The following is a 26,804-nucleotide window of genomic DNA, read 5'->3' on the forward strand; positions in this document are numbered from 1 at the left end:
CAAGACAATTTTAAGTTAACTAAATATGACGCAATTATAAGACTATAATTAAGTAAACCAAAAGGTATGCAGAACCTGAACCAAACAGCCAAGGAAAATGTATCAACAAAAAGTTGCTGTTTTTTTTTAAAGATTTTTTATTTTTATTTATTTGACAGACAGATCACAAGTAGGCAGAGAGGCAGGCAGAGAGAGAGGAGGAAGCAGGCTCCCTGCTGAGCGGAGAGCCCGATGCGGGGCTCGATCCCAGGACTCTGGGATCATGACCTGAGCCGAAGGCAGAGGCTTTAACCCACTGAGCCACCCAGGCACCCCTCAACAAAAAGTTTTTAAAGGCCACCGAAAAATCGTCAGATTTAGTCTTCAAGTCAGAGGGTTCTGGATTAGTTATTCCAAACAACACTTTCCATGCTGCCAAGACTTTGAGCCATGTTCATCTCCAAAAGTATTTATAATGAACAGCAGAAGTGTGAAAGATTTTATTCTACTATAAGCCTGAAAGATGAGTTTTCTAGAAATTGTGGAGAATGTACCATTAGTCCAACAAGAAATAATGTAACACAAATGTTCTCCTATTATCATATGGAAACTCAAAGGGGTGACCATTTTAACCCCAATCTCGATCCCCGGACTTCCACCCTCCAGCCCCTAGAGAAGCATTCATTCATCTGTGTAATAGCTATGTACTGAGCACCCACAGAGACACAGTATTAAGAAAAACTAATACTGAGCACCTAACTTGGACAAGATGTTAATAATTCAGAGGTGGGAAAAAATAGGCATGGTAGAGTTTATAGTACAGTAGGTGTAAAGAAACAAATAACCCTACAAATAAAAACAATCACCTTCTGTGGTATGTTTCATGAGGGAAACATGAGAGCTTGTAACAAAGAGACCTAATCTAGCTAGGGCAGGAAGGTAGGAGGAGGGACTTAAGTTTTCCTGAGAAAAAATTCAAGGAGTTAATGACTAAAAAAGAAAATGAGGATGTGGGCAAAGGCCATACAACAGGTGGGAAAATAACCCACTCAAGAAATTATAATACTGGAGTGTGAAGCAGAGAAGACAGGGACCCTCACAGACTGTGGTATGAATCACTACACGTCCCCTCCCTGAGACAGGGAGCTCCCAAGAGCAGTGATTTTCCTTATTAATCTTGTTCTACATCCTCAGGCACCAGAGCTGGCACTCAGTAAATTTAAATATTGACTGAAGAAATAAATACAAAAGTCAGTTAAGAACAAAGGTCCTTATTAACAAACGTCCACCTTTTGGATACACTTGAGCAGCATTTGATGGCTACACAGATCAACCAGTGGGGAAAAAAACTCTCACAGCCAGCCTGTTTTCTTTCCAACTCAGAAAACCCCATACAAACAAGATCTCATGAAAACTTGTATGGGTCACTGTAATACATCACCACTGACAGAAAAGTACCATGTCCCATTAAGTTATTAGGTCAATAATGTCACCTTCACATACAACCAGTAGTATGTGTCTATGATTATGGGATCAATAGATGTAGCAGTATATCTTTTATATATATATATATGTATAAAAATATACATATATATGTATAAACAATTATTTTCAGAATCAGTAATCTTAAGCATTAAGCAACATTATAATGCTTTTTTCATCCACTCATCTACTATGTAATGATGATTAATTACTACATAATAATTCTACAAATTACATTATACCAAAAGACATCTCTTTTACTATGATGAAGTGTAATTTATGATTGAAAAGTACATATACAATTAAATAAATATATCTAAATATGGTGAGAATAAATCTATACAAAGAGGTTTTTAAAATTAAGTGAAAATAAAACCACTCAACAACAGCCACTGACATTTATAATACTTACAAAGGAAATGGAATAGGGTTATAGCTATTTCCTGGAAGCAAATTTGCAAAGATGGCTTTCATGGTTGATTTTTCCTTCACTTGGCTGTCTGTGGATCCCAGCAAATGTCCATCAAACACATCTAGGATAAAAAATACGCTACTTACATGTTAATATTCAGAAAGGCTAAAAAGAAAAGGAAGTATAAAGTATCAACATTATTTCTTGTCATTTGTGGAACACAGACATATGCACACCGTAATTACCAATTAAGGTACAAAATTTCTCATTTAGGAATAAGGACTCTTTCGGGAAGAAAGAAGCAGCAAGAGTGAAGAAGCATACAGAGCACTGACTTCAAGAAGCACACTGTTTGTTCTACGTCTGACAGTCTCTGAAACTGGCATCATCCTATAATCGACGGCTTCCCATCGCAGGGACCAGGCAGCAGCCATCATGTAAGTACTGCCTGAGCATGCATGCACTTAGCCACAGTTCTTCTTGTCATCACTTCAACTCAGTTATATGTGCTGTGGTCGTTACATCATAGTTTAATTGCAATTTAAAAGTTATTTTTAAAGTTTACAGTACTTAAGTAGTTACTGCTTAAACAGAAAGCAAGGAAAGAGAGAAGCAAGGCAAAAATTTGCTATTAGTGAAATAAAGAGTTGTTGTTGAAGAAATGGCTGCAATTTCTCTTATTTTCTTACAAGTAAATAACAAGAAAGTGTGCTTTATGGGACTCAAGAAAGTAATACCCCCAGAAAACAGGAATCAGGGTAACATTCTGTTATTGAGATATTTATATGTCAACTAGTGCAGCTGAAGAAGTGATATGGTAAAAAGCTCTATCTAAAATAGCACTTTTTTTTTTTAATTTTAGAGATAAAGATAGAGAAAAAGAGAAGCACACGTGCCTGAGAGGAAGGAGCAGCAGAGGGAGGGGAGAGACAGAATCCACAAGCAGACTCCCCAGCTGAGCATGGAGCCCAATGTGGGGCTCAATCCCAGGACCCCGAGATCATGATCTGAGCCGAAACCAAGAGTCGGCCACTTAACCAACTATGCCTCCCACGTGCCCCAATAGCACTTTTAATAAGCATAAAATTTACAAACTCTGAGAAATAAGAAAGCATTGTATCAAAGCATTTGTGGTACTCTCCTTTCCTGGATCGAGTACAGTAAAAGTGACTTCAACTGCACCTTCAGAGCTGCTGGCTGTGTCAAGGTCAGGGGGCCCTGCCCCCAGCTGTTCAGGCATGACCTCTGGTGGAGTAGGCAACTGGAGATGGGTAGAACTGGTGGAGCTCTGACTGGACAGGGTTGTTAGGAAGCGATCCTCTAAAGAAAAACAAACTTAAGTGAATCATTTAAAAATGCTGACCTCATGTCTACCTAATAGGAATGCTTTTTAAATGTCAACTCATATGTCTACTTCCTAAACCAAAGAATTTTAGCTTCCTAAACATTATCTAGGCCCTTTTAGCACATATTTTAGAAACAGATACAAATATCCAAACAGGTTATATGATTTGATCACAGGTCCTAGTGACAACACTGTGACTGACAACCCAAGTCTGATTCCTATCTAATATCCTTTTCCACTAGGCCATAATAGCTATGTAAATACTAGTCCATTCAGTTTAACCAGGACACCATTGGGAAAAAAAAAATCACATACTCACTCTCAGGGGGAAGTTCACTTAATTATAATAGAAAAGCTAAGAATTATGAGTTGAGTTAGTATTCCACAAAGGCAGTCTAAGGAAATTTCCCCACAAATTTTCTAAGATGGTACCAAGTTATTCAATGAAATACTGTGAAAGACAACTTAGATCTAGGAAAGATTTTAGTAACATAAAAAACATAAATTAAACTTTCTAATGCTTTTGCAGTCAAACCTGCTGACTTTGGAAGAGGCGAAACAAAAATCCAATTTCCTTTTATTCTTTGCTCTTCCCCTAACAGCAGCCATCTCTATATATCGTGTATTTCTATATCCTAATTTATTTTCTTGCAATATACTTTATGATAATCTTAAACTTACAGTGCTACAATACTCTACAGGAAGGAAAACAAAGTCTAGAACAACTACGTCAGAAAAAATTCTCAAAATTAGCCACTGAAATAACCTATAGACTAAGAAACTTCTTTTTTTCTTTTTTTTTAATATTTTATTTCTTTTCAGCGTAACAGTATTCATTGTTTTTTCACCACACCCAGTGCTCCATGCAATCCGTGCCCTCCCTAATACCCACCACCTGGTTCCCCCAACCTCCCACCCCCCGCCCCTTCAAAACCCTCAGGTTGTTTTTCAGAGTCCATAGTCTCTCATGGTTCACCTCCCCTTCCAATTTCCCTCGACTCCCTTCTCCTCTTCATCTTTAAATCCAATAGCAAGTGATCACCAGACTCAAGCACCAACCTTTTTCTCCATTTTGAAGCCCTGGAGAAATATTTCTTGGAGCTGCATCCATCGCACTTATCTGCAGAGAAGTAAATACTTTACTCTTAAGGAGACATTAAAATCACATTTTTAAAACTTTCTTAAGAATTATTAAGACACTCAGCTTTTTGGGGGGTTATAACTTTTTATTTTTACCTTATTAGAAATTAAAACTGTAAGTTTTAGAATATGCATTAATTCATTTTTTGCATTAATTCATTTAAAAATAATAAGCCCTTACAAGTTAACATAAATAACATTTTTAAATTAAAAAATAGCTATTTACCAAAAAAACTGGTCAAAGTGGCAATGTTTTACACTTTTGCAAATACTTTTATGCTTTTGCAAATACTAATCTATTGAGCTATATTATTATGATTGAGGAGTATAAAGAAAATCTATCCCCACATAAATATGCAATTGAAAAAGGGAAATCATGTAGAGCCCTCAAAAGGGACTTTAAAAACCCACAGGGGTCCTTGAACTACACTTGGAGAACGTGCTCTAAAGAGTAGCTCACTTCCTAGCATTAAAGCATCTAAAAACTACTTATGATTACCCATTAAACTTAGTAATCTTTTATTATCTACTGGATAATGGGATAATATCCATTATTATCCAATATCCGGTAAGATATATTTCAAATCACTATAAACCCTGTATACAATTTGATTACAAAGTCATTTCTTAGATGGCTACTTAGAACATTCTTAGAATTGCTCACCATACCAGAGAGACCTCCCTGGCCCTGGTCACCCTAAATAAAATAACTGACCACCAGCCACTCCCTTAGCAAGACTCTCCATTTCCCTTATTTTATTTTTTTTCTTCATAGCCTTTTTCCCATTTGTTTTTTAAGTTTATTGCTCACTGGTTTATTGTCAGTGGCCACCTCATTAGACAAATGTTTCACAAGGATAGTAACTATGGCCTTTATTCAGAACTATATGCCTTAAACCTAGAATAGTGCCTGAAAGCACTCAAAAACTAGTTACCAAATGAAAGTACAGGCCGTGCTCCAGATTTTCACATCAACTTCCAAACCTTCAAAAAGATGATCATCTACTGAATGATTTTGTATTTTCAATTCTGTGTCCACCTATTATAATTAAAGGTCTTACACTGCCAGCTTTGCAGTTTCTTCAGTGAGCAAACGAAAAAAGCCACTATGGCTAACGCTAATGGTGTTAGCCATTGATAACCCCAGATTACTTGGCAAATACTAGTGTACAAATCATCTTCGGTAACTCTTACTCTTACTCTCACCTAAATTTTAAAGAAAAGTGATTCCTACACAGTTGTTTCTGAGACAAAAAAGAAGCATCAAGATCTAAGGCACTTGAATTTATCATTTTATGGAAATACTTCTCTAAGATACTATACACTTGTATAAAAAAAAATAATCTCTCAAAATCCCTCATCGTATCAGTACATTAAGCCCTTATGGGGTGCCTGGGTCACACGGTTGGTTAAGCATCCAACTCTTGATCTGAGCTTGAGTTGTGTTCTCAGGATCATGAGATCAACCCCCACAACGGGCCCCGTACTCAGTGCAGAGTCTACATGAGACTGTCTCTCCCTCTGCCCCTGGCCCCTGCATGTGCTCTCTCTCTCTCTCTCCCTAAAATAAAAAAATAAAATCTTTTTTTAAAAAAAAGAATAGTAAGCCCTTATATTATACTGACATTAACAATTTATCAGAAAACAAGGTTCATGTAATGGGCAGAATTCTAAGATGGCCCCCGAAAATCCTGCCCCCGGGGTACACACAATCCCCTTTCCCAGTTAGTCAATTAAACACTAATTTAAATACTGCTGCTGTGAAGGGATTCTGCAGATATATTTAAGGTCCCAAACGTTTAACCTTAAAATGGGGAGAGATTATCCAGATAGTGACCTAATCACATAAGTCCTTCAAACCTGTGTCTAGAGGTCAGAGACCAGGAACTGGGAAATCAGAAGCATGCATTGTTGTAAGCTTTGAAGATGAAAGGGGCTCATACAGGCATGCAGGCAGCCTCTAGGAGTTGAGAATGAGCTCTGGTCACCTGCCAGCAACAAAAGTGGGACCTTCAACCTCTAACCACTAGGAATTAAATTCTGCCAACACCCTGGATGAGCTTGGAAGATGACCCTGAGCCTCAGGTGAGATAACGGCCCTGGCTGAAATCATGACTTGAGCTATGTGGGACTGAGCAGAGATCCCAGCCACACCTTGCCAGATGCTGGCCCCCTGAAAAAGATAAACTTGTGTGTTAGGTCACAAAGTCTGCGGTAATTCGTGATACATTAAGACAAAACTAATACAGTTAGGAAAAGCCAACTCAATGTGCAGAACAAACCCAATACTAGGTCCCTTAAGAAAAACTTCCCGCTTAAGCACAGAGATTTAAAAAACACACAAAACTACATAGTAAAATAAATTAGAACTCTATTATATAATCAGAGCATCCCTAACTTTTCCTTTATGGCACCTACTGCCACCATGATGCTGTTTCCAGTGATGCCTACAGACAGTGGCTTTTGGTAGATGTTTGGAATGAACAAACAATTTTATTTCAAGCAAGATAAAAAATTAATCCAGGCCATGTCTCTTTGAAGCCTTACAACTGCAAAATGAAAGACTCTATCTAATAATTATTAAAACCACGTATTAAATTACCACTTGAAAGTGTCTTAAAGTGAAATTAACTGTAATATATCAACGAAAGACCAAAAATGAGACCACATTTCTTTACCTTGCTTTCTTCCCCCTGTCTCAGCCTTCCAGGACTTGGAGGAACTGAAGGTCGCTTTCTACCCTTTTCCTGCTGGAAAAGGTCCTGCAATCTATAATTAAAGGGTTGGGGGGAGAACATAGTTTGTTTCTAATATCCTGAATAAGGTATACAAATTTTCTCTTTACAATTGTGAAACCACAATAATTAAGATTCTCCTATTCCAATTGCAATAGTTATTAAAATTATACATAACTTTCTTATTTCTAACCAACTAATCAAGAGCTGTGAGTGATATGACAGTAGTTATAAAAGAATAACAAGTTATCGTAAGAGACAGCATAAAGTAACAAAAAAACAAAAAACAGGAGCTTTAGAGATGAAGAGACCTGAGCTCAAAACCCAGCTCTGACAATTAATAACTGTACAGCTTGGGGAAATGCGTTAGTCTTTAGGGCTTCTGTAAAATGGAAACAGTATATACACTGTAGGATTCACAAGACCAAATAAAAGACTGAATGTCCTTCTAGGCCTTACTCACTGCCTAGCATAATGCAAATGCTCCATAAAGAAATGCTATAATTGAACTTTTAAATAAGCATCAGAGGGAAATATTTCCCCCAATAAAAATTCACATAAAGATCTGAGATACCCATAATAATATATTTGAAAGTCCAGACCTAAAAACCAATAATCACTCCACAGAATATTAATTAAGGTATATTATATTCAATAAGCGCACACACTCTTAAGTATCTGAACAGCACTGAATGCTACTCTCATCTGTTTTTTTATCTTTACAAACTACCTGAAGATTAGCATATATGTTTTAAATGATGAAGGGAAGGTGTTGACAGAAAAATAAAAACTTCTCTAACTTGAGAATTAAATGTAGCATCACAATAAAGACCTTTAAATTGAAAACATCATGGCAGAGCAAATTTTGCAAAAACATTCAGAAAAGCACCAGACTCCAAAGCATACCTGTTATTCCAAGCTTGCAGCACTTCGCAGAGACTTTGCTTCTTGGCGATGAGGGACTCGAAGACAGACTGCAGCTGCTGAGGGGTGTCCACTGAGGAAGACATGAGTCTCGCTTGCACCTTCTCGATCCAGTTCTTGAACTCGCCTTCTTCCATCTACAAGGAAAGAAACAATTCCAGCCGTCTGAGACACACCCCTAAAGAAACTTCTGATAAGTTTTTTAATTTTGGAGCTTCTGTCAAAGAAATGAATGACCTCTTTTTGTGCAAAGATATCTTCCATTTTTTCTTCTCTCGTTTTGCTAAATGTATCCGTTTTCAAAGATGCAAGTCTTTCATCAACAGCAAGATACACCTGTGAAACTCTAATAAAAACATAAACGGTAAACACCTTAGAAAAGTTGGAATTAAATTTTCGAATCTCACATAGAAAAACAACACACAAAACTTTTTATTTTATTGAATTAAGAATCATACATAATTTTGCTACACAAAAAAGACCTAAGAGGATGTACATCAAAGTTTCAACAGCTGTTATGTCTAAGAGGGTTTGATTTCTTTTTTATACTTTTATGCAGTCTACATTTTTTTTTACATCGGACATATATAACATATATTTAGAAAAATAGTTATTTATGTTTTCAAAGAAAGCTAAATGAACAAACCTGATATTTTAAAATATGTGTACATTAGAGACAGATGTCTATACACACAAAACCAGATGATCAAAGAAAGTAAAACTTACTTTTGAAAGAAGTCCTTCAGGTCCTGAAGAAGGGACACTTTTAATGGGGCCTGACGTTTAATGAATATTTTGGGGAGTGGAACACATACTTCAAGAAGCCGAATGGGAGAATAACTGAGAGAAAAAAAATACAAACAACAGTAGAAAAGTAAAAAAATATTTTAATATCTTGAGTAGTGATAAACCTAAATTCTATGAGGTACCAGACAAAGTTTCTATAATACAGCATTTTAAAACAATTATAAAAATACTGAAGACAACGTTCACCATTACAAATATCCTCCCCAATTCTGGAAGGGTTCTGTCCTGTTTGTTTCTTCACTGTACTGTGACCTCATCATGTATGGCCTAAAGCACAACTGGGATATAAACCTTTATGAAGGTGAGGAACCCCTTCCTACAGTTCGTATAGAAGCAGGTCACCTTCCCAGCTCCTGAGGATTCCTTTCTACCCGTGAGTTTCTGTCGTCTAAAAAATCTATCACCCATCCAGACGGTAGATTCATGTTTAAAGCTCTTGCTTCCAAAAGGAAATAAGCTCTAAGTATCAGTATTTCCAAAGTCCTGTTTTGTGTCAGATGTTGTTTTAGGTGCTGAGGATACAGCACTAAACAAGGTGATTACTGCCCTGGTGATTCAGGAAGAAGGAGACTAGGGCAATAAACAAAACAAAGAGTTCAAATATCTATTATATCAGACAGTAAGTGCTCTAGAGAAAACTAAAGTAAGCAAGGGAAGTAAGCAGGGAGTGCTGGGGGTGAGGAGTCAGGGCAGGAGCAATAGAAACAAAGACCCACAGGACAGTCAGAAAAGCAGGCAGATAGCTGGGGAGTGGAGGGGCGGATCAGGGAGGGAAAATCAAGGACAAGCCTCCCAGGCAAGATCCTACCTGATGTAAAGGAGGCTGCAGTGAGGGGACAGAAGCAGGAGGTGAGAACAGAGAGGTACTGAGCAACCAGAGCATGTAGGAGCGCACAGGCCCATAAAGGGGCTCACTGAAACAGACACCCATGGAAGGGTCTGCAGCAGAGGAGTGGCCTGAGCCTATTTTCACTTAACAGAATCATCCTGACTACTGTGTTGAGATCAGACTGCAGGAGGCAAGCCAAAGGATAACTGAGTGAGCCCACTGCAATGCTCTAGGGAAAGGCAACAGAGGCCCAGCCCAGAGTGGGAGTGGTAGAGATGGTCAGAGGCATTCAGATTCTGGATATATTTTGAAGGCAGAGCCTGAAGGCTTTCTCAAATCATGTAATATCACAGGGTACCCATTCTGCAAACTCGTGATTGTAGCTCTATCTGGAATATCCAGTTAACTTTAAGCTAGTTAATGTCTTAACAAAAATTCTAACAAATGCTTACAGAAAATAGTGATTAAGATTAACACCTGTAACAGCAGAGCTACTAGTTCCTATCACGACTTCATCACTTGCTAGCTCTCTCAGTGACCAATAAGCTCGAAAGTGAGGTAATAATCATATCTATTTCTTAAATTAAGCATGAAGTAAAATAACAACACTGAAAGCTCTTAGCACAGAGTATGACCCCCCACATCTGCAATGGCAGGGGTGGGGAACAACACACACCACAAAGTAATTCAATCCAGTTACAGAAGAAATGTCACAAAGCCTTCTAGGGTGTATGTGACTGCATGTAAGATCACTCTGGCTTCTTACCTGAAAGATGCCACCATCTGATTATAGGAGAAATACTGGTGATAATCATGGTGGATGGAGTGACCACATGGCTCAGCATTGGCTCTGCGAGTGTACTGGTGCCCATAAAACCTAAGTTCAAGGTATTTTGCAAATGACATGGACCAGGACTCATTGGAAAGAGCAACAACTGGTGTTACCTGAAATTCATATAAATCATTTGTTATATAATCACGTACTGAGAATCTTTTTTAAAAAATAATTTATTTTCTTTTCTAGTACAAATCTAATATATTCTGAATGAAGAAAACTGGAAAAACAAAGAAATGTTTTTAAGTGGCTAGAGTTAGGGATGGCTGGGGGAGCAGTATCACTGGTGATCCCACCCCACCGGTATCAATATGCTAGTACATTTACTTTCTATGTATGTTTATGTATATTTATATGTATGTATATATGTACATATATATGTAAATGAATACATAGGAGGTACCCAGCCAGTGTATTTGTAAATAAAAAGCCCTTCCTATAATTAGTTTCATAGTCTTATATTATTTTTACTTAGGAATGTCTCCTAAGTATTTTCCCACATAAGATACTCTCATACGACTTGATTTTTAACAGCCATAGGGTATCCCATTATATGGACATATCTAACCAATCCTTACTGATGTGCATTCAAGATATTACAAGTTTTCCTCTATTCTAATGATGCTCTGATGAACTTTCTTGTGTGTGTGTGTGTGTGTGTATAATTACTTACAAATATCCACAATTATTTCCTTGGAATAAATTAAGGAAAGTAGGAATTGGTAGGCCAAAGAGCATGAACATTTATGCAGTCTTTGAGACTTTTTGCCACATTGTCTTCTATAAGTGGGGTACTGGGAAGTGCCTGGGTGGCGCAGTGGGTTGTGTCTGCCTTTGGCTCAGCTCGATCCTGGGGTCGAGTCCCATGTGAGGCTCCCTGCTCAGTTGGGAGTGTGCTTCTCCCTCTTCCTCTGCCCCAAACCCCCACCGCTTGCATTCCCTCTCTCTCTCAAGTAAATAAAATCTTAAAGGAAAAAAAACTGGTGTATTCGTTCACACAATCTCCAACAATATCTGAGAATATCAATTTCCCCACTTTCTTACCAATCTCAGGAATTATAAACCTTTAAAATGTAATTTCTTAAAAATAAAACAAAATAAAACTACACTTACTGGTTTTCTGAACACCTCTCTGACTACTGAGCAAAATCTATTTGCACAAGTCTACTAGCCATTTCTGTTAAATTGCTTTGTTATGCCTTTTGCCCTTTTTCTATTATCATGCCTTACAGAAATTTAATACTAAGTATATTACTAGTTGGTCATATTGTAAGTTTTTTGACACATGAAAGTTATTTCATTTTTGTGTAACAAAACCTGTTTGCCTTTTCCTTTCTAACATAACCCCAAAGGCAAAAGTCTGGTTTTAAGATAAAGTACATACACCAAGGCATGTAAGATATACAAATCTGATCAAGGTTATTCATTTAGTTCACTGCTCGATCTACAGAAGTCCATATATTCCACAACAAAATATTACCCGCTGTCTAAAAGGAACAAAAGGCCTATAAGAACAAGTATAAAAAGACAGATAATTACAAGAAATGATATCATGGCTGTATGCTTGCTACTGCAGAATGAACAGACTTTGATTTTACATTCCTCAACCACTGACACTGATACAGGTCACGCTATTATTTTATCTATAATTCTCATATTTGCCTTCCAAAAGCACACTCCAAATAAGCAAATGAAGTTATTAAACTTGGCATACATTCACTGCAAACAATTTGGATAAAAAGTTAATATTAAAAGCATAATATTGTCACCAAGTACTTTCTCCAGAGTGAAAAAAGAAAAGTACACACAAGAAATAAAACACATGGTCTTTTTCTCAAGAGATCAAATTTTTAAATTTAATTTAATTTAATATTTTCATGTGTGCGTTCCAAAATTCATTGTTTATGCACCACACCCAGTGCTCCGTGCAATATGTGCCCTCAAGAGATCAACTTAAACATGGTCTCAGCTGTATCTCTTAAGATAGGAATGTTGATATAGGCTCAAATAGACACAAACATCCTAGAGCGCTATCACTGTTGTGCTACAAGTCTGTCTCCCCCACTAAAGGACAGGAGCCATGCCCAGGCCCTCACATAGTCCCCAGCACACAGACAGTGCTAAGTAAGTGTCTGCTGAATAAATAAACAAAACTGAAAATTGTCAAGATATAATCTCTGTAATTTTACTGAACAAGGTATCTGTATGTTACCTAATGATTGATAAATTCTAAAATGGAAACTTCAAGAAATAAACACTAAATGCAACACCCAGCCCTGGAAGGTAAAATATATAAGAGCCCAACTACGAATAAATCCAAAATAACACAGACCACCCCCTCCAAAAGGAACTATACAAATAAAGAAATGATATTGTATGAAATACTATAGCAACAGGGCACATTTACCTGTTTGCAGATTCTGCACCAGGAATAGGTAAGAATTGTATGTTGATATCCAGGCACTGGAGAATCCAACTCCTTCAGGATTATCTGCACGCAGCCTTGGCCATGGACAAAGCGCCGAATATGATGCACCATGGGGGTATCACAGAACATGCTAGGACACTGGTAAGAAGGCCTTTGACCAAAAGAAAGTCCTCACATTAACCATGAAATCAATGTAGAATGAATACTGGCTAATTAGACCCACTGTCCAGAAAGTACAGTATTTTCTCTAGAGCAATATTGATAACCGGTGGACGATCAGTGCAGGGTAACACCCGCATTGCTCGGAGCCTATAGCTAAGCATCCTGTCTTCTCCTGCAGCTCAGTGATAGTTTCCACTTATTAAGCACCTTCTATGTGCTTAGCATTTTGAAAACATCAATTCATTTTACCTATGGAAATCCATGATACTTCAGGAGCTTGTTATTCCCCGTATAGGGGGGTGGTAAAAATTACTCTTTATCATGTAATTGGCAGGTGATTGCACTAAGACTTAAACCAAGGTCTAGCTGATCTCTATGCTTCTCCTGCCTCTCATTTCAATCACTGTAAAGACAGACATCCTTAAAAAAAGTCTTAGGAATCACAGCATAATTAGACACTCAAAGATCTATAGAATGAACTAGATAAGACATTCCGGGGTTGACTTCTTTGTATGGTATGCTCTGACATGTGGTATTATAGAAAAGGCCACATAATACTCCAACTCATGCTCATGTTTTAGGTTGAAATTCTGGGCATCAGAAAAGCACACATGGAATATAAGGAGAAAATTTGTTCTTACCTGAAACAGTATCTCTCTAAAAATATTCCTAATGTAAGATCATTCTTTCCATAAAATTCCATCGTTACAATCCTAGAAGAAGACAACATTTCTTAGGAGTGTGTATGTCATAAGAACCACACAGCCAAGACACTTCATGAGACTACAAACGGACCACCTGTTAGATATGCCTACAATGTAGTATATTAAAGTTGGCAATATTCTGCTGTTCTTATAGAACAGACTTAACTTCATCAGATAAAACAGTTTCGGACTAGCTACAATGTATCTCCTTACCCACTCCCAGTCCATTAGAATCTTATCAAACTACATCAGGATGTATAAATAATAATAATAAATGACTGAAACATATGTGAGCCAGGAAGTTTCCTTTACAAAGCCGTTATGTCCTATCACCATAAAATAGAACTCCTATCTCCTGTCCTCTGGTCCACACCTTTACTGAGCATGGAGAACAGCAGCTCATACCCTTCCAGGAGAGCCAATTCCTGACATTATGCCTAACTTATGAATGCCCACAAATAAGAGAATTTGGCTATATACAGCACTGTTAAATTACTCAAGCCTTGACCTAAGGAGTCCATAAATTCCCACAAAAAACTCCTATGGGTTCCTCAGCCCCAAGTCAGTCTGCTAGAGCTATACAGACACTAGGAGAATGATCTCACTGGTAGAAATAAAGTGTTTCTAGAGTCCAAAATTAAAATACAGAACACATTTTATCACAGAAACAGTGTTCCAGGAACAAGTTTTTAAAATTAAAGAACACAGTACTTTTGGTTAGTTTTTTTTTTTTTTTTAAGATTTTATTTATTTAACAGAGAGAGAGAGATCACAAGTAGGCAGAGAGGTGGCGGGGGTCGGGGGAGTAGGCTCCCTGCTGAGCAGAGAGCCTGATGTGGGGTTCAATCCCAGGACCCTGAGAGCATGACCTGAGCCACAGGCAGAAAAGTATACAGTACTTTTAAAACTAAAGATAAACTATGTAATAAGCAGTCTTTGGTGACTATTATATCATTTTAAACAAATGGTTTATAACACTATAAGATGTTTTTCTATCGGTGTACTTATAATTAAGTTTTAAAATAAAACCCGTTAATAAGGCCAAAGACTCACTACTTTTATGAAAATGATGCCTCACAGAAAACCTGCATAAATTGTACATTAACATCACAATGCTTAAAATTAGGTTTTATAGGGGTGCCTGGCTGGCTCAGTTGGAGGAGTATGCAACTCCTTATCTCTGGGGTTGTAAGTTCGAGCCCCATGTTGGGTGTTGAGAGTACTTAAAAATTAAAAAAAAATTATTTTTTTTAAAAGCAAACTAGCTTTTACGTATCAACTTTCTCATTTTTATACATACAAATTTTCTTCCACCCCTCACATCCTTTTCACTCTTAGTCAAGGTACTTCTCATTTACTCCTTACCCATGGACAAATACAAATTCCATATTTAGTTCACAAGTTTAAAAGTTCTATCAATTCGTATACGACCGGCAGCATGCCAGGTACCTAAAAACAGATTCTAATGGCTGAAATGTTTTTTTTAAGTTGCTGGAATTCTGTTGTTAAATACAGTGCAACAGGGCACGAGGAAAAGACTCCTACCAAGGACTGACGCAGGCACTGGGGGCATTGCTGGACTGGGCCGAGGAGCTGCTGAAGAGCACGCACAGTCTCTGGTGGTTCACGGGGTTCAGACAGTCCACCTACAGGAGAAGGAGCGGATGAACACCCAAAAGCCTCCCCACGCTCCAACCCCCAGGCATGCTTCTAATGCCCAACATATGCCCCTCGATTTGCCTCCCATCATCACTGTGAGCGTGCCAGTGAAGACTGAAAACTGCCAGAAACTAAATCTAAGGAAGAGGAGCAGTTCACATTTTTGAGACAAAACAATCCAAAAAGTTTAAGTTAATTTAAAAATACAAACAGATATCTAAATAGCTTGTTTTCCTAAATACTCTTTATTACTTACAAAACTGCATTAAATTACTTTGGAAGTAAATAGTTACTGAACTAGATCCATATGAAACGATCTGAACTGACAGCTGGATATAACATCAATCTGAGAAATCCACATGCTCAGGGATTTACTTATTTGTACTTTATATCTGTTCTTGGTCATTACAAAGGCAACATTTGCTCTCTGCTGAAAATAAAACAGTACAGAGGTAAATGATGAAGTTCCAGAAATACATAAAGCCTCTCCTCCTTTGATGCTAGAGTGGTAACTTTGACCCTGTGGTTAAAAACTCTTTGTGAGTTCACACGCATTTATACACAAAAACACCCATATAAGAATACATAGGTGATTTTGTTTTTATAAGAATGAGAGGATGCTACATACAACACTACTTGTTTTTTAACACTTGAAAATATATCGTGGGCTCTATCTGAGTGATTCAATGAGATCTAACTCATCCTTTTACTGCAAACAACTAGAAACAAGGCTTCAGCAAATCTCCTTGTACATATATTCCTACAAAATGTAAGCATTCCTATATAAAATGCTTACTTATTTTGGCAGAATAGGTTATAAAAGACTGGAATCCTGGACCATAGGTATATACATGTACATGGAAATAAAAATGGACCTCCTTATCACTTTCTATAAATTTACATAAATGTATATAAACACCAATTTATACACAATTTATTATAGGTTTTTTCCACACCACATTAACCATGACTCTTATCACTTTCCTTTTTTGCCAATCTCACAAACACTAGTATACCATACAGAAAACAGTATCCCATTATTATTTAGTACTTCCCCAACTCTGGGTGAAATTAGGCAACTTTTTATTTGTTCTATTACACAATTTCATATCCTGATTTAGAGATGGATTTTTTTCATTAGTTTTATTACAAACACTATTAATAATGTGTCCATGAGCAAATCTTCCTTAATTTCTCCTCAATTTGTGTTTAAAAAGAATAAGGGCACTATCATCGTTAAATAACGTGAAGTGTTTTATGCTAAATAAATACGTCCGACATTTTCTAAAAACACATCCATTTTGGGCAGGAACCTTCTGTCTTGCTCCCTCTCACAAGCTTATTAAAAGGATCAAGGACGCATCACACCACACCCAAGTGAGCCTGCCACAGATTTTACCTAGCTCCACCCTTCCCCCTACCGCAAAGCTCTTACCATACTTGACTGCAAGCTCAGCGTGAAAAGTTCAAAACCCAGTTTCATTACTTGATACTCCTACTTCATATCTAAAGCAATACATAAGCCAGCAGACTCAAGGCCAAAAAAAAAAAAAAAAAAAAAAGTACAGGAGGAAATATTTACTAAATCTGCAACCTGTCATATTTGTGTGTTTTTTTTAAACATGCCACAGCACAGTTTTTCAACAGGTTCTAAACATGCACCCGAAGTGGCCTCACCTTCGTCGACCACACCGCGTCATTCGGAATCAACCCCTTCTCTTCATCACCCTCAATTTTGCTTCCTGATCTGCCGCTTGCTGTACCAGGTACTTCCTTTGAATAAGCAAAAGGGTCTGCATTTTTTTGCTGAATTCTTCCTCCTCTGGCCCGGTAATCAGCCAGCATTCGACCCAAACTCTGGCTATCCCCAAGATGCTCAGCAATTCTGGTGCTCACTAGCTCGTGCGAGGGCAAGACTTGAATAGACTTAGCCTGAATGCTCCCATTCATGCCCTGAAGGCCGGAGAGGTCCCTGAGCAGCTGCTTCTTCCGTCTGCTCTCCATTTCTTTGAACTCTTTATTGAGGAGAGGAGACCAGTACACCTGTTCGGCAAAATAATCGCGGGTAGAGCATCTCATCCCCTTTTCAGTCAGAAGGAAGGGCTCCCGGAATGTGATTACTGGGGAGATACAGAGGATCACGTCTTTCAATTCCTGTTTAAAGGCCAAAGAATAAGTCTTTCGTTTATCTTCAGAAGAGGTAACCTCCTCGGTCACATACAATCCAGTGTCGTCCTGTAAAGGGTCTCTAAAGGTTCTCATCTGGCTTTTGGGATCCTGCAGCTCATCCGCGTGCTGCAAGGGCTCTGGCTGCTCCATGCCCAGGGCATCCTGCGGGTCGTCCACGTGGAGCGGCAACAGTGACTCCGGGACCGATGGAAAGAGAGCACAGGGGATTCCTGCTGCGCAAGCCGTCGTGGCATACTCTTGATGCTTCAAAGAGGCAACATCCTGGGTCACGCTTTTATTTTCCTGGTCACCCTTCTCAAACACAGTCCTCGATTCTAGCAAACTACCATCCTCGGAGGGCAGAAGCTCTGCAGGGAAGTCAGGCTCCCGGGTGAGGGGACTTCCGCTGAATGGCTCCTGTGCAGTCCCCTCATCCTCCCGCCCCTCGATCAGAGAATGGAAGGAAGGGTTCTGTGTTAACGTAGGAGGCATAGCAAACTCATCCATGAGGAAGGAGATTTCTAGTTGAGAATGGTAAGCTACACAGATCATAAATATTAGGATTTCCTTAACTCGAGCCAGCTCATAATCAGAGCCTCCTCTAAGCTTGATTGTGCAACCCAGGTGCTGTGGACAGCCTTCAAAAAACATCAGTGTTTTGGTTTGCTCTACAAATAAACATAGAAAGTTTAAGAAGACTTAGGTGGCAATCTGTTAAGACCAGACAGAATTAATTCATTATCCTAACCTCTATAAGAGAAAAACCGCTAAGTAAGACCACAGTTGCCAATACTCATTTAACCACTGCTCACAGATACTAGCATTATAACTGGTTATTATTAACAGACAGTAGATATTAGTAGGACAAAGTAAACACTGTAGTACTGATGAGTTTACTCATTCCTCTTGTCCTCGATCTCAGGTGAATCTACGCTAAAGATCACTCACCACTAGGTAACTGAAACATCTGCATATAAAATTTGTGACAGGTGCCCAGGTGGGGTTTTGTAAGCAGCTGGTCCATCGACATTACTAAATCACCTTGGGTCATCCGACTGATTCGTTCTAAAACTTGCTAGAACACAGAAAAACATTATATTACAAAATTAGAGAAAAATAAAATTCTTAGTAAATTTTTTCTGGAAAATTAATATTAAAATATAAACCCCATCATTTCCTTAATTTTAATTATATAATTAAATTATATAATTTCCTTAATTTTAATTATATAACAATTATTTTGGTTCTAGATTAGACTATGGGTAGTTGCCTAGCAATCAATATGTACCCATGAAAACAAACCAGATTCATATTAATAACATTATAAAAGGTATTTAAGCATCATGTACTGGCACAGAATACTGAGGGGGAAGGGGGAAAATTTCCTAGAATTGGCCTCTATTCTGAAGAGGGTAACTTTTCAAGAGAGAACATTTTCTACTTGTACAATTCCCTGAAAAAAATGAAAGCTCAACAAGGACTATTTATTAACTAATGTCTATTACACCTTTGGTCTCATAAATAACTATAATGAGTGCTGTATAATTAATTACACTTTCTTCCAGCCTGAAGTTCTCCAGTCTTAAATAATGAAATGACTGTTGTGTCTACTGTCTTACGTTCAATATACGGAATAGCAAATAGATAATCAAAGATCCCTGCATATCAATCATGCATACATATAAATTTAAAAACTGAGATTTTAAAAAATGATATAAAAATAGAAAAATAAGAACACTCACTGATTTTACATTAATGACCAAAGTAATGCCATGTTCTAGTAACATGTCTTGGGCAATCCGAGATACTGTTTTTTCAACTAGAACCAATGTGGGTCGAACATCAACTATTCGCTGAACATAATTCTTCAAGAATTCCCTTTCCTGAGGAAAAAAAAACCATCAAAACTATTACAGCTGGTACAATTCAAGATCTAGAGATATTAAAATATCAGAATAGTTTGACAATTAATATAATCTAAACCTAAATTCTCTTCATCCATAAATAAGTCCAGAAGCAAGTCACTTTGAACAAAACCTAGAGTATTATTCATAATTCTAAACTGTTGGTTATGCTAAAAAGAATTTCGGGGAAACTTTATTTTCTGACTTACTAATCGTACTTTGATTTTCAGTTCTTAGTAACTTGTACTATGAAAGTCGAGAATCTAATTAGCTTGCTCTCGGATGTTAAAAAAAAATAATAATAATAATAAATTTTAAAAATCTAACAGCCCAACTCCCCAATGAAAGCAATTTCTACTTTTTTAATTATAGATTCCCCATTATGTTCTGAAAGTAACCACAGTCGCTCTTCTTTGGCTATCTCAATAAATAACTCTAATGATGCTATTTCAGCTTCCTCCTCATCTCAATCTCCCAGCAGATCATATTCTACCCAGAACAGCCAGAGTTAAAGAACTAAAACACAAAGCTTAATACAATCGCTTGACAAAGGCTTATTTTCAAAGCAAATGAATACTGTTAAGTAATGACCAGAATTAAAATAATACAAATCACGGGGCGCCTGGGAGGCTCAGCTGGTTAAGCAACTGTCTTTGGCTCAGGTCATGATCCTGGAGTCCTGGATCAGGTCTGCATCAGGCTCTCTGCTCAGCAGGGAGTCTGCATCTCCCTCTGACCCTCCCCTTCTCGTGCTCTCTCTCTCATTCTCTCTCAAATAAATAAATAAAATCTTAAACAAACAAAAATACAAATCACTAACTTTTTCATAAAATTTCTGGGCTCCACACAGGAGGACACCTGAATGTGTGAGCACGTCTGTCACTTCTGCTCCACACACCCAAAGTGTGTTCTGGACAAGTCTGTATTCACGGCGAGTGTCACCAGCAGCGGATGAGCCTATTCCTGCAATGAACCTGCCAGGATGGAGTGTATTTCTACCTTTCTCTGTTTTATTGAAAAAAACTGGACATTTTCAAGATCTCCCATTATTAACAAAATAGATTTTTTTCCCTTGAAATGTGTTAATTTCCTACTCTACCTATTACATGGTAATTGAACAGCATTTTATTTTATTTTTAAATATTTTATTTATTTATTTGACAGAGAGCTAGACAGCACAAGTAGGCAGAGTGGCAGGCAGAGGGAGAGGGATAGGCGGGCTCTCCACTGAGCAGGGAGCCCAATGCAGCGATCAGTCGCAGAACCCTGGGATCATGAGCTGAGCCAAAAGCAGCTACCCAACCGACCGGCCACCCAAGTGCCCCCTAACAGCATTTTAAATGATGTTATTTTTGCAGCTTCAAAAAGTATACCTAGAAGATGTTGATTTTTTTTTTAATCTCTGGGCTTTGGCACAGGAATGGCAAATACACTTCCTCTCAGTCGCAACTATAAACAACTGCCATGATTGAACACGAAGCGCCCTGTTCCAAAGGAAGCCTGGTCCAGGCCCAGCAAGGAAAGGATATCAGGGAGTAGGCCATGAGCCCGGAGCAGGGCAGGGGCAGACCAACAGCCCGAGCAGTGTCAGCTTTGTGAAGCCTCTGTGAAGCCACCAGCTGCTTATCTCCTTGCCCTTTGCTTCTCCTTCTCCTGATTCCAGGCAAACTTTGTTTATTGTGCTTTGCTTTACTGTGCTTTACAGATACTGCATTTCTTACAAACTTGAAGGTTTGTGGCAACCCTGTGTCAAACAGGTCCACTAGCACCATTTTTCCAACAGCACTTGCTCACTTCATATCTGCATCACATTTTGGTAATTCTCACAATAGTTTTTTACACTTTTCCATTATTATTATATTTGTTATGGTCATCTGTAATCAGTGATTATGAACAACCCCCTGAAAGCTTAGATGATGGCTAGCACTTCTTAGCAATAAAGTATTTCTAAATTAAGGGATGTGTGTGTGTGTATGTGTATGTGTGTGTGTGTGTGTGCGTATGTTTATAAATATATGTGTGTGTGTGTGTGTGTATAATTCTATTTGCATACTTACTGGACTACAGTACAGCATTACCATAACTTTTATATGCATCAGGAGATGAAACAGATCATTTGATGAACTTTATTGCAATACTAGCTTTACTGCAGTGGTGTGGAACCAAACCTGCAACCTCTGAGGTATGCCTGTATCTACCAAAATTTCTGCTGCTGCTTTGGTTATTCCACACTGAGTGGACAAAAAAAAAAAGAGAGAGAGAGAGAGAACTCAAATCAGCTGATACTTTCTATCAATTCAAACTAAAAACTTTCATAGGGCAGGTGTTTAAGGTTTAAAAAACTATGTCTCAGGGGCACCTGGGTGGCTCAGTGGGTTAAGGCCTCTGCCTTCGGCTCGGGTCATGATCCCAGGGTCCTGGGATTGAGCCCCGCATCGGGTTCTCTGCTCAGCGGGGAGCCTGCTTCCTCCTCTCTCTCTCTGTCTGCCTCTCTGCCTACTTGTGATCTCTGTCTGTCAAATAGACAAATGAAACCTTTAAAAAAAATTAAAAATAAAATAAAAATAAAATTAAATTAAAAAAAACTATGTCTCAAAGCACAAACAATATATTTTATCTTATAGCAAATTAAATCATGTTTCTTAAATACATGTTTGCCCAGAGCACATTTCTCTAACACAAACAGACTTCAGTCAGCTAACCCAATTGCAAGAATGGAGTTACAACAGAGTGGATAAATTTAAATATACTTTTCTGTAAACACTAGCCTGTGGATTTCAGTTATCTAGTTCATCCAAGACCTGCAATTTCATACATTTTAACAAATCCATTCAGGATAAGCCTTACAATCAACACAGTTGTGATCTAATCCTATAAAAGTCTTCCAATGATACCTTCAGTGAGATCAAAAAAACTCCCAGCATCAAAAAATCTGAGACTCCAAGAACAGTAATTGTGTTTTTCCCTATTCCTTATATCAATTCACCACTGAGAAGTCATGGTAAATCAGAGCTATCAGGGATGGTAATGATCTAGTCGAGACCTGATTTTTGTTACACATAGCTGAATTCTAAGAGGAAACAACCCCAAGTAACAAAGCAGAATTCCAAAAAACCACAAATAAGTTTCTTCTATTGCTTTTCTATGAATTCAGTACAAAAGTGACTGCTCCTACCACTCTCAGAAAATTGTACCTTCCACCTATGGATATTCAAGTAATGCTTTTCCTAAATATTTCTGGAACTGAATATAAGTGTTTCTGCTATAACATGATAGACACATTCCTGAAAACCTTCCATTTTGAACAACTGCAAATGAAAACGCGTAGCGTTTACGGGAGAAAAGGAGTTGGGGCAAAAAACTTTTTAAACCAATGCAACTTCATATCCAGCCCACTAGCAAAAATAAAAGTCAGTACCCTGCGATGAACTTGGACAGCCCACACAGGTGGCTCAGCACAGCTGGAGGCTGCCTCGAGGGAATTTAAAATGTACAAAAGCAACTGCAACGGTACAACCGGAAATGGAGCTCTGAGCAGTGGGGCCACTGAGAGCCATCCAGGCAGGGCCGGGGCTGCATCTCTCTGGGGTGAGAGCACTTTCAGCAGAAAAGCACTTTTAGTTTCTTAAAACAGAGCCAAAAGGGTTCCAGCCTGTATGGCAGCTGAGCTAAGGCTGAGGATTAGAATCCTCTGCAGCGATTCTGGGTCCCTTAGTTAAGAAAAAATCATACAGAAACACACAATTTCCATCGGATGTTACGCCCCTTAACCATCCATGTAAAAGGTAACTGGCAATCCAGAAACATATGTTTTAGTAGGACAGACTATATTAAAAACTAGGTATTGCCTCTGGGGATCTGCTAAGTTAGAAAAATCCTCAAAGTAAATCAATAACCCAAGTGGGCAGCGAGGCCAGAATTTAGGGTTCGCTTTTTCTTCCATATATTCCCCAAAAGTCGTATGTTCCCTTTAACAACTCTGAAACTCTAACATAAGGAATGACAAAGGTTTTGGTAAGCTTCCAAAGTAATACATAAAAGATGTCTTTTATAATAATTTTTCAAGTGAAACAAAAGCGATCAAGTTTCTTTCCCCGCCACATATAATCAGCTGGAATGAGTTACGAGTCTGCAAGCCCTACAGTACACAAAGACTCCTGCAGATCACTGTTTCAGTCAGAAGTCCTTACCTGAAGCACAATAGGATCAATGCAAGTAAACTTAGTTTCTTCTCTGTAGAGATACTCAATGGAACACTTCAACAGAAGAATTTTGGGATTTTTAATACAAGAGTTCATCTACAAAACATGAAATTTGTTAAAAGCTTTTTAAAGCCTGCACTTTACAGACCTCCTCCAATCATATCTTTAAAGTTATATTGTTTATAATTCTTCCTAAATAGACTATCTCCTTATATTTGTACTGAAATACTCTCATGTAGTTCTTTTGTGGTATTCTTACATATTTTTTCAAAACAAATTGCTCAGAGCAATGCAGACTTCCTCAAAAATTGGCTTTGCTTCACTAATTCTATTTTAACCTAATCCTCTACACTCTTTAAAGGTTTTTTTTTGATTTTGGGTTTTTTTTTCCCTAATATTGCAAGAAAAGATATCAAGTCCTGGGTATGGAAGAGAAGGGCTTAAAGACAGGATTCCTCCAAACTCGTAGAGATCAGCAACTTTGAAAGCATAATTTACCCTTTCTAAAATTCAAGAAGGAAAAAGGAGGGAGAAAAGAATGAAAACATTTCCTGAATAGATTCTAAGCAGTGATAAATTGGGAAGCCAAACCAAGTAACAAGAACTCAAAAAGGAAAACCTTCAAGTATCCAGAAGGGCAGACTCAGACAAAGACCCTAACCATATAACTAAAGCCACAAGCCCAACAGCCCAGGCCCTGCAATGGAGGTTCAGAGTGACCATGCCTATACACTCTGAACTGGCAAACGGCTTTAAAGCAGTGAATGCAGCAGTTGGGGAACTTCGCTTGGGGATTTTTGTTCTTAGCAACTACAAATTAAAGACTATCTCTAAATATGGGCAGTGAAGCAAGACAGTCATTCATGCATATGTTTCTACCACTCCCACATACAATTTTCAACTCTGAAGAAAAGCTCAACATACTCTCCTCCTAATTCAACAGAGATCATTTAATTTGGCTTAAATTACTACCTTCGTGGGTAATGTGCCTGTTTTAATAAGATTGTATGCAGAAATACTGACATTGGATCAAATCCAAGCATAGTTTTATTTATCAATGATCACTGACAATTTTCACGAGGCTTCATGCCTTACAAAAAAAGGAATTAGTCTCTGCTTAGAGAAGAGTGAAAACAGGACTGTAGTTCGCCCATCAGGTTGCTCACACTAGAAATCTACCTAAGTTCTCACTGTAACCAAATCAGTATCTCCGGAGGTGGGGGGTCAGGGTATCTCTATTTGCAGTGAGTTCCTGGAGGGATTCAGGAGCACAGCAAGTTCGAGAGCACTGCTAGATTGACGGTTTTTCAAAATGTGTTGACCAATGACACTGGAAACACATGCAGTGCCTACTTTAAAAGCAGCCCCATGTTTCCCTTAGCCTCACACTCCCACACCCTTATAATGAATGAGAATTTCTAGGGGTTGAGCTTAGGAATCTGTGTATTTAACAAGGTCCACAGGGGACCCTGATGTACCATGCACTTTGAGAATCAGTGGACTTCAGAATAAAGATCAAGCCCCTAAATGGGATACAAAACCCCTTGCCTGCTTCCTCCGGCCTCATCTCCTTTCTCATCTTGCACCTTAGGATCTCAGAGATTTCTTAATACACCAGGTTATTTCACCCCATTCCGTAGTGCTAGTGCTAGAAAGAGACCTCAGGCCTGAAGGCAAAGATAGGTGAGAAGGATAAGAGAACACCAGCGATAGTGCTGTGGCTCAGCCCTAGAAGACAGAACAAAGTTTTAAAATGCTAGGCCTCTGGAAGGACTCCAGTCTATTAGAGAAACCTTGTCTCCCTAAGATGTGGCAGGTCAAAGGAGAAATGAACCAGTACCCTATCATTCTGTTGGTCTGGAAGCCTGACCTATCCTCTCTCTTCCTTCTCATCTCACGAATTCCTATTATCCAAACCCTAATCATCATCAGCCCTGAAGACCTTACCCGAACTTCCAAAATTTCACCTCTAGAGCAGACACTGCTAAGTGCTCCTTGTTATCCACTCTCCTTCTCTCCTATGATTAGGGTACCCCAACTCATTGGCTTGGTACACAGTCATAGTTTGCTGAACTTCACTGTTGAACAGATCACATTACCTTTTTATGTGCAATATTTTTGGTACAAACAAATCCATTGACAACCACAGAATCAAACTTCTTTCCACCTGGAATCTAATGAAACAAGAAAACAAAACTCAATGATACATTATTAGAATCTAGTGAGATGGATGCTATTATTTATTTCCATTTTTTTTTATTTTAACTATTATGTAATCAAATCAGAACAGAAAGTTCCAGGATATAATTCTTCCCTTCAACCAATAATTACTGAGATCTAGCATGACTATTTTTCCACCTCCCACTCTCTACGGTCTTATCTGGTACTCTAAAATACCCATATGACTGACCAAATTGGCAATTAAAACCATTACTGAATCAAACGTCACAGGCAAAAAATACATATAGGACTCCACTACCTAAATAAGGCAATTATCCACTGCTTTTTCTTAAAACAGTAACCGTAATCTGTGGGAAGAGGTCTTCTCGTAGATGATGTGTCAAGAAAAAGGAAGCAAAAAAGAAGAAACCACCTTTGGTTGGTTTCCCAATTCCATGCCCAACTCACCCCCTTCCATTCACTTCTCACTTCCTATGGGTGGCTTCTATGACCCATAAGTGCACTGCTAACAAAGAGCAGACAGATAAACCACCCCCCTCCTTACTTAGAACCCCTTTTAGATTACCATTAAGAGACAAATTACTACCAGGCCCATGCCATCAGTTCCAAGCACTAGAAAAGCATTAGCAGAGCTCACTTTTTTAATATGGACAAACTGACGGATATCCATGTCATCGTCCCGGTTCTTGACATCAGGTCGGACTGTCTGAACAACCTGGCAGACCAGTGATACGATGATGTCCCTCCAAGATGGTGACAATGACTCATTATGGAGCAACTGTTGGAGTAGTGCCATCATGTGGTTATGATTAGCTGAACTACAAAAATGTCAGAAGAAAGAAGTTTGCAGTTATTACTGCCAGAGACAATAATTCTGAAGATACAATAAGCAGTCTACAAAGAAATA

At 38.3% G+C, this 26,804-nt stretch overlaps 1 protein-coding gene across 2 annotated transcripts in view; it reads right to left on the reverse strand.

Moving 5' to 3' along the window:
- The window catches only part of PIKFYVE (phosphoinositide kinase, FYVE-type zinc finger containing), a gene marked incomplete at its 3' end in the record, with an annotated part of 71,345 nt that overhangs the window by 11,714 nt on the left and 32,827 nt on the right, over window positions 1-26,804 (reverse strand). For both annotated transcript variants that reach the window (XM_080799147.1, XM_080799146.1), the window contains 17 exons: window positions 26,535-26,715; window positions 25,816-25,890; window positions 23,705-23,812; window positions 19,353-19,493; window positions 18,559-18,685; window positions 17,119-18,278; window positions 15,328-15,428; window positions 13,720-13,791; window positions 12,896-13,067; window positions 10,420-10,598; window positions 8,744-8,857; window positions 8,255-8,363; window positions 8,000-8,154; window positions 7,037-7,127; window positions 4,278-4,338; window positions 3,056-3,193; window positions 1,874-1,994 (listed from right to left, as the gene is read on the reverse strand). In XM_080799147.1, the coding sequence (XP_080655273.1) occupies window positions 1,874-1,994; window positions 3,056-3,193; window positions 4,278-4,338; window positions 7,037-7,127; window positions 8,000-8,154; window positions 8,255-8,363; window positions 8,744-8,857; window positions 10,420-10,598; window positions 12,896-13,067; window positions 13,720-13,791; window positions 15,328-15,428; window positions 17,119-18,278; window positions 18,559-18,685; window positions 19,353-19,493; window positions 23,705-23,812; window positions 25,816-25,890; window positions 26,535-26,715 (3,105 nt within the window). The remainder of the gene's footprint in view (window positions 1-1,873; window positions 1,995-3,055; window positions 3,194-4,277; window positions 4,339-7,036; window positions 7,128-7,999; window positions 8,155-8,254; window positions 8,364-8,743; window positions 8,858-10,419; window positions 10,599-12,895; window positions 13,068-13,719; window positions 13,792-15,327; window positions 15,429-17,118; window positions 18,279-18,558; window positions 18,686-19,352; window positions 19,494-23,704; window positions 23,813-25,815; window positions 25,891-26,534; window positions 26,716-26,804) is intronic.

This window comes from Martes martes (genome assembly GCF_963455335.1).
Source record: "Martes martes genome assembly, chromosome: 3".
Lineage (NCBI taxonomy): Eukaryota > Metazoa > Chordata > Mammalia > Carnivora > Mustelidae > Martes > Martes martes.